This window comes from Camelina sativa, chromosome 9 (genome assembly GCF_030686135.1).
Source record: "Camelina sativa cultivar CO46 ecotype springtype chromosome 9, ASM3068613v1".
Lineage (NCBI taxonomy): Eukaryota > Viridiplantae > Streptophyta > Magnoliopsida > Brassicales > Brassicaceae > Camelina > Camelina sativa.
The window spans coordinates 32,234,966-32,245,095 of record NC_141888.1 but is presented as its reverse complement, the minus strand read 5'-3'; the positions used below and the strand labels follow the sequence as shown (position 1 = coordinate 32,245,095).

The 10,130-nt window shown below is 34.7% G+C and overlaps 1 protein-coding gene and 1 long non-coding RNA gene across 7 annotated transcripts; both read right to left on the bottom strand.

Moving 5' to 3' along the window:
- Nucleotides 1-1,228: 1,228 nt before the first annotated feature.
- LOC104712322 (uncharacterized) lies at nucleotides 1,229-3,227 on the bottom strand. Of its 6 annotated transcripts, none has more exons than XR_015566903.1 (8): nucleotides 3,035-3,227; nucleotides 2,708-2,927; nucleotides 2,527-2,616; nucleotides 2,280-2,391; nucleotides 2,086-2,181; nucleotides 1,877-1,993; nucleotides 1,632-1,758; nucleotides 1,229-1,402 (listed from the first exon to the last, which is right to left on the bottom strand). It is a non-coding gene; the product is annotated as an uncharacterized LOC104712322 (long non-coding RNA). The 6 variants fall into 6 exon arrangements; XR_015566902.1 differs by having other exon boundaries at nucleotides 2,713-2,927; nucleotides 3,035-3,190; XR_015566904.1 differs by having other exon boundaries at nucleotides 1,632-1,713; nucleotides 2,713-2,927; nucleotides 3,035-3,157.
- A 2,113-nt stretch (nucleotides 3,228-5,340) lies between these two features.
- On the bottom strand, nucleotides 5,341-7,472 carry LOC104715727 (cytochrome P450 CYP94D108-like). Its single transcript, XM_087463788.1, has 2 exons — nucleotides 6,555-7,472; nucleotides 5,341-6,483 (listed from the first exon to the last, which is right to left on the bottom strand). The coding sequence occupies exons 1-2, from the start codon at nucleotides 7,025-7,027 to the stop codon at nucleotides 5,457-5,459; spliced, it is 1,500 nt and encodes a 499-aa protein (XP_087319914.1). The 5' UTR covers nucleotides 7,028-7,472; the 3' UTR covers nucleotides 5,341-5,456.
- Nucleotides 7,473-10,130: the final 2,658 nt, after the last annotated feature.

Genomic DNA, 10,130 nt, shown 5'->3' with positions numbered 1-10,130 from the left:
TGCAAACATTGAAATTAGCTAGGGGTGCGACGAATAAACACAATTGTTGGATCAAAATATTGCAACTTTATATAAACAAAGAGGTGTAAAACAAAAGAGTGTGAAAACTAACGGGTCCCAACATGGAAAGCTGGGGGCACGACGAAAAAAAACAATTGTTAGATCAAAAATTTGTAACTTTTGAGATCATTAGCAAATTGTGAGATCATTAACAAAGAGGTGAGAAAAGAAAGAGGTGTAAAACAAAAAGGTGTGAAACAAAAAAGTGCAAAAACTAACAAGTGCAAACATTGAAAGCTAAGGGTACGATGAAGAAACACAATTGTTGGATCAAAACATTGCAACTTTATATAAACAAAGAGGTGTAAAACAAAAAGGTGTAAAAACTAACGGGTGCCAACATGGAAATCTGGGGGTGCGACGAAGAAACACAATATTGTTGGATCGAAACTTTGCAACTTTTGAGATCATTAGTAATGCTCAAAGAACAAAAACTCTTTTCAAAGTCCATCAAAATCTGTATATATATGAAAACAAAAAGGTGTGAAAAAGAGGTATGAAACAAAAAAGTGTGAAACAAATGGTGTGAAAACTAACAAGTGCAATTATTGAAAGCTAGGGGTACGACGAAGAAACACAATTGTTGGATCGAAACTTTGCAACTTTTGAGATCTTTAACAAATGGTGAGATCATTAACAAAGAGGTGAGTAAACAAAGAGGTGTAAAACATAAAGGTGTGAAACAAAAAGGTGCAAAAACTAACAAGTGCAAACATTGAAAACTAGGGGTACGACGAAGAAACACAATTGTTGGATCAAAACATTGCAACTTTATATAAACAAAGAGGTGTAAAACAAAAATGTCACTACAAGAAATATGCGTATTCTTAGCACACGAAAAACGCTATTATATCGTTTTGATAGCGATTTCGTAAACGCTGTCTTTGCCGGTGCTATTTTAGAGGGGGCACATACAATAGCACTTTTTCGATATGCTATTAATTGTCTCTCTACAATAGCGCATTGTTTTCGCTATTTTCAGATTATTAGTAGCGTTTTTTATTTGTTATACTATAATTAATAGTAGCAAAATATTTGTACTATAATTTTGTTAACTGTAGCTATATATTGTTGCTATAATATAATTTTTGTAACACAAAATTTATATTATAATTAAATTTGGCACGTTTTTGTATTCTATATTATATATATTTTTATATAAATTAAATTTGATTAAACAATATATTTAAATATATATTCTTTCATAAAGATACATTTAAAACATATTTGTCTTACAAAAGACTAATCCAAACAAAATCTTATCAAACTCATCAAAACCTCTCGTCTAGTCTCTAATCTCTTCAGCTCTCTCTTTTAGGTTCTTGCTCACTCACCATTGATTCTGCATAAAGTAAAGAGTTTGAAGAGTTAAGGATGTTTGGTATCAATAGCTCACAACGATGAGGTTTGAGGCCAGAAGATCTGGTCACAAGTTATCTCTTGCTTCTCATTGCATCAAAAGAAAATGATCTCATAGAACACTGCTAAGATCTTATCAAACTCATCACAAAATTTATTCTTAGACACAAAATTGAGAAGATACATATCATAAAAATAACAAAAGAACTTACCTTTGTTTTCTTTTGCTTTTTGAGCCAAGAATCGAACCTATTCTCCAATTGTGGACAGCCCAGATTTGTCTGCGTCCTGGAACTAAGCAATTTGATGAACTGAGTTTTTTCAGAAAACTCTAAGTTTCTGCAGAGGGTTATTAACTTTTCAGAAATCTCACCTTTCTGCAGAGGAGGGTTAATAACTGTATCAAGAGCTCCCTCACCTTAACTGAAATATTTGAGATTAGGCTGAGGATGGTTACCTGTGGCAAAACTGTAGCAGGTCACAGATTTGCAAAGACTTTGAGACCTGCACGAAGCTGAACTGAAGTAACCCCTTCTCAGGCCTCAGATGCTTTTCATTGTTATCCCATTTGTACCTTAAATTATACCAACATGAAGATATGAGAAACTGTATTTCCCAAAAAATTTAGAGTCAACAACTTACCGTAGGACAAGGGAGAAGGCATACCTGCAATGGCTCCAAGAAACACTGCATTTGATCCAATTTAACCTCAGGATGCTTTGAAGCCATTGTTGTGACTCTTTTCTTCCACAACATTGATCCCTGCATCCAAAGAAATTGATAGATGGGACCTGTAAGAGATAAAGTCTGGTATGATATCATACTCACCGCTAAAGCATATGGTATGATATCATACTCACCGCTAAAGCAAATGACTCTTCAACACCCTTTGACTTCAGCTCCTCTCTGCTTTCTCAATGAATCGAGACACATGAGAGTACAATTACTAAGGCTGATATTAATCTTTGGTCTCTTCCTTGTAAGAAACCAGAACCCATGTAAGAAAAAATAACGTGTGTATGAATCTGAGATATAGTAGCCAACCAGAGCAACAAAAATGGTGGTGGTGAACACGGCTAATGAATTCAATCTCTACCTTAAACTCACCTTAAGCTACTTAACAACAACATGGATAATGATTTAAACCACCGTCCATGAATCTAATATCTACCTTAAACTCACCTTAATCCTTGATAACTGAAGAATTTAAACAATCCAATTAGCTCTTTATAGGTGAAAATCCTCTAACCACTGTCCATGAATTCGAGAAAAAAAGAACAAACATAACTTAACTAGAATAGGCGGTGTAGATGTAGACAATGACCCATTCACCGCCGCGAATTGAACCGGAGGAAGCGGAACAAACGGAGTCTATGTAGAGAAGCGAACGACCACCGCCACCACTGCTTCGGATCTGCGACTGAGAAGAGGGACGCGAGCCGCGGACGCCACCGCCATGAGCTTGAAATTTCGATTGAAACTATTTCCCTACAGCAACATAATCACTCCTGCTCGTGTTCTACTAAATTAACTCATCTTTTAGGAGAAAGAAAACTGAGAAAAAAACCCTAGTTGCTCAGATGGAAGAGGAGAGGAGAGGAGAGGAAATGCTTACAAAGAAGGAAGATGAAATCTGGAGACAAAGAGAGAAGATGAGATCTGGAGGGAGGAGACCAAAAGTTTTTTTTTTTCTCAGGATCTTTGCGAAATGAGAAAAAAAAATGAAAGTAAATAAGAATGGTAGATTTTGTATTTAGGTTTACAACTTAACCTCAAAACCTAAAAATTTTGGCTAAGTGTCGCGCTCCTTTGTGATTTTTGGCTTCCCCTCTTAAATTTAGATTCCCGCTTACATAATTTTATTCTTAACCTTTTAGAAACGCTATTATATAGTATTATTTCCAAAAAAAATTTAACGATAGCATTTGCGAAAACTGCGCTATGTTTTTCTGCTATCAATGCCCATATTTCTTGTAGTGTGTGTAAAAACTAACGGGTGCCAACATGGAAAGCTGTGGGTGCGACAAAAAAACACAATTTTTGGATAGAAACTTTGCAACTTTTGAGATCATAAACAAATGGTGAGATCATTAATAATACTCAAAGAACAAAAACTCTTTTCAAAAATCCATAAAAATCTGTATATATATATATATATATATATAAACAAAGAGATGTGAAAATAAAGAGGTGTGAAACAAAAATGTGTGAAACAAAAAGGTGCGAAAACTAACAAGTGTAAACATTGAAAGCTAAGGGTATGACGAAGAAACACAATTGTTGGATCAAAACATTGCAACTTTATATAAACAAAGAGGTGTAAAAACTAACGGGTGCCAACATGGAAAGTTGGGGATGCATGCGACGAACAAACACAATTGTTGGATCAAAATTTTGCAACTTTTGAGATCATAAAAAAAGGGTGAGATTGTTAATAATACTCAAAGAACAAAAACTCTTTTCAAAGTCCATAAAAATCTGTATATTTATAAAAAACATAAAGGTGAGAAAATAAAGAGGTGTTAACCAAAAAGGTGAGAAACAAACATGTGCGAAAACTAACAAGTGCAAACATTGAAAGCTAGGGGTACAACGAAGAAATACAATTGTTGTATCAAGACATTGCAACTTTATATAACAAATAGGTGTAATACAAAAAAGTGTGAAAACTAAAGGGTGCCTACATGGAAAGCTGGGGGTGCAACGAAGAAACATAATTGTTGGACCGAAACTTTGCAACTTTTGAGATCATTAACAAAGGGTGAGATCATTAATAATGCTCAAAGAACAAAAACTCTTTTCAAAGTCCACAAAAATCTGTATATATATGAAAACAAAAGGTGTGAAAAGAAAGAGGTATGAAACAAAAAAAAGTGTGAAATAAATGGTGTGAAAACTAACAAGTGCAATTATTGAAAGCTAGAGGTATGACGAAGAAACACAATGGTTGGATCAAAATATTGCAACTTTATATAAACAAAAAGGTGTAAAACAAAAAGGTGTGAAAACTAACGGGTGCCAACATGGAAAGCTGGGGGTACGACGAAGAAACATAATTGTTGGACTGAAACTTTGCAACTTTTGAGATCTTTAACAAAGAGTGAGATCATTAATAATACTCAAAAAACAAAATATGTTTTCAAAATCCATAAAAATTTGTATATAGATAAAAACAAAGAGATGTGAAAATAAAAAATTCTTTAATTTTATTTATTAACTTGTAATTTTAAAATAATACTCAGAAAACAACAAATTTGAAACCTTTTTTGATAGTCCATAAAAGTCTATATATAATAAACAAAGAGGTGTAAAATACTGAGTTGTAAAACATAGAGGTGTGAAATAAAAATGTGTAAAAATTAATAGATGTAATTTTGAAATATGGAGGTACAACAAAAAGGTGTAAGACATAGAGGTGTAAAATAAAAAGGCGTAAAAATGAAAAGATGTGATTTTTGAAACATAGTGATACAACAAATAGATGCAAAAATTAAGAGGTGTGATATTGGAAAGATGGGGGTACGACCAAAAGACATGATTAATAATTTTAAACCGTTAGATCAAAAGTGGAATTAATCTCATCCGTTGGATTAAAAGTTGACACAAAAAGTGGGTTTGCTATTATATATAGATATTTAAAAAACAAAATTTGCAGTTTTTGGTAGAAAAACAAGAATTTTCGTTTTTGGACGGAAAAACATGATTTTACAGTTTTAGTGGAAAAATGCGATTTTGCGATTTTTGCTTAAAAACGTAACTTTGCTGTTTTGACAGAAAATGAAATTTTGCGTTTTTGGCGGGAAAACGAGATTTTGCCAATATCTATACATGAATGATGAAAGGTCTAAGATGGTAAGTTAGTGTAAATGAGACCGAGCTTTAAACGAGTTCAATGCAAACCATAGTGGTCACACACTTCTCTTACGTCACCCCCGAGATTGTATTTCGATAATCCACTAAAAACGTGTTTGTTTACAGTAAATATGGACAGTATAAAGAGTAGACCAAACCAAAAGGTTGCTTCTGCAACAAGTAACTCAAGACCTCCCTTGTACACTCGCAAACAAACCTCCTCTGATCCTAAGTGTCACCGACAACAAAATCTCAGGACGCTCCTTCTTCCTCGGAATCTCAACCACAAACCTCTCCAAAACCGCAGCGACTATCGATTTCATCTGAATATAAGCCATCTCTTTCCCTAAACACGTCCTTGGTCCCGCGTGAAACGCAGGAAACTTGTAAGGATTCTCACTTCTAAAACCACCCGTTGTTTCATCAATCCACCTCTCTGGATCAAACCGATCGCAATCTTTGCCCCAAATACTCTCCATCCTCCCCATCACAAACGAGTTATAAGATATCCCCCAATCTTTCCCTACGAATGTCCCATCAGGCAACACATTGTCCTCAACACAACTCATTGTATCCACTGGCACTGGCGGATATAATCTTAGAGACTCGGTTAACGCCGCGTGCAGATAAGTCATCAGTTTAAGATCTTCGAACCCGTAAACCTCCCCGGTTCGCTTCCCTGTTCGCTCTCGGATCGAGTTTAGCTCTTGTAGAATCTTATGTTCAACCTCTGGATGCATAGAGAGTAACCAAAAGAACCAGCTCAAAGCAGAGGAGGTCGTGTCACGTCCCGCGAGGATGAAGCTTATGACAATGTCACGAAGCATCTCCGGAGAATTCATCTCCTCGTCGCTGATAAATCTAGAAAGCAAATCGTCACTTGTACTTCTCCCTTGATCAATCCTCTGACGCACGATCTCGTCTGCGAATTTATGAACGGTCGCGATTGATTCTCTCAAAACTCGCTCTGATCCGATGTTGAGCTTCTTCTTAATCTTCCATGAATACGAAACCACAGACTGAAACCGTTTCGAGATGATCTCCGTCGCCGTTTCAAAGGCACGCATGAAACTGGCTCCGTCGTCTCCGAGACAAGCTGTATCAACGTTAAACGCTAATTTACAGATGTTATCAAACGCGAATCTCTCTAATATGTCTTGAAGATCTATCAATTTCCCGGTGGTCGCAGCTTCTGCTAACACCGGAACAAGCCTGAGAGGGTGAGGAAAAAATCTCAGAGGATAAAATCGAAACCGAAACTGAGACTATTAGATTTATTATACCTAGTGTTGATTTCGACGGTGACGTTGTTCATAACAAAGTCACGGAGATACTTAGTAGTAAATTCAGAGCTCGCCGTCTTCCTCTGTTTAAACCACATCTCACCGTCGGAGTTAAAAATCCCGCGGCCGAGAAAATCCTCAAGGATAGAGATGAACCGCTCGCCTTTAGGGAAACTATCGAATTTGGTCTTGAGCATGTACTCGACGTTAGCTGGATTCGCCGTCATGACGAATTGAAGCTTCCCTGGCCGCCGGAAAGTTGCCGTCTGGGTTGGGCATCGGGACAGAGTCTCAACCGTCCAGTCGAGGAAACGGTGACGGTTATTCACTAGACCAGGTAAGCTTCCGACGATTGGATACGACTTGAAACCGAATTCTGAAGAAGAATTCTTGGAGAAGAAGAAGAAGATGAGGAAGCAGATGAAGATAGGGAAACAGAGGAAGAAGATGAAGATGAAGAGCTCCATCGCCATGTATTTTTTAATTTGTCTTCTTCTTTGAGTTGCCTTTTTTAATCTTCGGCGGTGGTTGGTCTTCCGGTATGCTCTAAACCAGAAGTGAACCGAACCAATTAAACTGAACGAACTATTGTGGGTTTCTTTAGGGCCCAATATAGCCGGTTTATTGGGTTACAAGTCCATATAACTTAGACCCAATGAAAGAAAGACTTACACATAAGCCCATTCTAACTTTTTGTTCTTCTTTTAAGCCAAAAAGCCGATGTCGTTTTGGGATTAGACCATAAGATCGATCGTATACGTGTAACGTGTTAGTGTTACTTAATTATGGCATAACTCATATTAACTCAGATTAAAAATCTAGTCTCTATAGTTTTACCAATAACGAAGATGTGGGAGGCTTTTTGAGATATGAAAATAACAAAACCAAAATTAAAGCTGGCTACAAAAATTTGATTCTGACTTAACTTGCCTTTCTTTCATCTCTTTTATAACTCTACTGTACGATAAGATATATACGATCAGTTCAATTATTTGAAAGATAAAGAGGACAAAATTGCCCAAATTATTGGACATTTTTTTTGTCAAAATATTATTGTGCACTTACAAAAGAGTCATAGATGTTTATGCTATTCTCAGATATATATGTTTTTTTTTTTCAAAAGGATTCTTTGACCAAAAACTTTAGCTTTATATAATTAATTTCCTTGTGAGCTCTTTTTCTTTTTGATCGATCAGCTGCAGTAGTAAAGAGATTGATGTTACGTACGTACAGCCACGAAATGGACTAATATTTTTTTCCATAATATAATACATTCGTTTACGAAGAAGAATTGGAGTTTTTTTTTTGCTTTTGATCATGATCAAGTGTTTTCTTGACACACGCATGAATCTTTCTATTCAATCATCTCAAAACCTTTACGTTACATGTCAATATCTTAACACATCCATTAGATATTTTCATTAGGTTCATATGTAGATAATTCCAACATCAGAAGTAAAGTTGACGACGATCCATGGACCATATCTCAGAACTTATCATCTGTAAAGAGAATTACTATCTTTGATCTATCATCGAGTTTGAGACTTAAGTTTCTTATGTTTGTTTTAAAACCCGGTGGTACAAAAATGTTTTGACCACTAGACATATATATGTTTTCTGAATATCCGATTATCAAAAGTAGAGATATAAATGTATGCGAGATGAGATAGTATACTAGAACTTGTCATGGATACAAACAAATATCAAAGATCCGACATATCTACGATTCCTTTTCTTTCAAAAGATTAATATACTATTCTATTATGAAAAGATCATGGAGAAAAAAGCGCGTGAATATACACCTTTCTGATCTATAATATGGGAATGTGTTTGCTACCGAAACGTTACACAATTTAAAAAATTTAAAGCTAGAAGTTGTTATATGTCTTATACCAACTAAAATAAATATTAAAAAAAAAAAAAAAAAAGAGAGAGAAGAAATAAGAAGAATGATTTTTTCGTCACGGGAAAGAGCAAAGACGACGAGAAAAGAAGGGTGCACCGTTGTTACTTTGCTTGAAAAGAAAAGTGGAAACCAAAACTTTTGATGATATAGAATTATAATTGCTTATGAATATGTTATCTATGATTGATCTACGATTCTACGTGCATTGTATTAGTTTGTATCAGTCAAACTTCATTATTTATAAAAGCAGTGATCTCTTTTTGAACACTTTTGTAAAACCAATTAACGAACTTGTTTCTTTCTGCTTTCTATTTTTAGTGAAAAGAATTTATATATATGGTAATTAAAGTTAGAAAAAATATCTTGTTTGGTCTTAATCTTTGACCATCAAATCATATCAATAGTTCGTGTTACGATATTTGAAAAGCTTCCTAAACTTATTGTATTTGGAATGGTCATTCATTACAAGAATACAAGATCGGTAGCTTTCTTACTGGTTTTATTCGGATATTCAGTCAATTTCACTTTGGTTTTACAAACGAAAGAATATGTATATGGAATAAATTAGCTTTACAATTGAAAAGTTCTTACTTAGAACGGATTCAAGTTTAAGTTAAATCATACTAAAACAGCTCATATTCACATCTCTTATATATATATACTAAAAGAAATTAGCATGCAAATGCGCTATACGTTGCCATGATTATGTGGAGGTATATGGAACAAATTAGTTTTAGTGCTCTTATATGATTTATCCATGCATTACATGTATAATTTCGAATCAAGAAATAATTATGTAACGTGAACGTCCCAACATTTGTGAACCTTATTTACTTGAATGAATCATTTCTACGACTGTTAATATCTTTTAGCGGAGGAAGAGACAAAACAAAAGAGAGTTGGAGTTGCAGAAGCAATAAAGAGGCCCATCAATCCCATAATTTTATAGCGTCTTCTCTTCACGTACGCACTCCAAAACTTTGGCCGGTGGAATCTAAAATTTAATTTATGTTTCACTTCATTTATTCCTATATATCTTTTTGTTTTCTCTTTTGCAGGCCTTTAATAGAACTTTGACACGGGAAAATCGTATTAACATAAATGATGTGTTCTACAGAATATATTATGAAATAGGAGAACGCAATTCAGTAACAGGAGAATAATGGGAGTTATTCACTTGTGGTTGTGGGTGTCTCATTTCTCTTCGATTGTTTTCAATCATGTGGGGAGAGCGAGGTCAACCATGTGGCGAACATCCTTGCTAAACAAGCTAGTATACTCAATTAAGAGTTGAAAATATTGAAATTAAAGTAAAATACATGTTCAAAAAATAAAAGAAGTAAAATGCCAAAATTATTAGAAATGAAGTACTATAATTGATGAATGAGGTAGAGAGTGAGCTTATATGTGTTAACTTCAACCACGACGCCATTATATATATATATATATATATATATATATTATCAGTCGAAAATGTGAGTGGGTAGAGAAATAAATTTGCAAATGCTGGAATGTGATTAGATGCCCATATGGATTTGTTTGCCTCTTTGTTTCCATTTCTCTTTGTTGCCAAAAATCGCACCCACATTCTTCATCCCACTTTATCCTTCTTGTCTATCTAATTTTTCTATTAATCAAATCTATTATCCTAATTTTATAATCGAGGATTT

Excerpts from the sequence above, each read along its gene's own strand:
- LOC104715727 (XM_087463788.1), bottom strand. The coding sequence starts at position 7,027 with ATGGCGATGGAGCTCTTCATCTTCATCTTCTTCCTCTGTTTCCCTATC. Across the intron at positions 6,484-6,554 it reads ACCGTCGAAATCAACACTAG|GCTTGTTCCGGTGTTAGCAG; the intron begins GTATAATAAATC and ends TCACCCTCTCAG.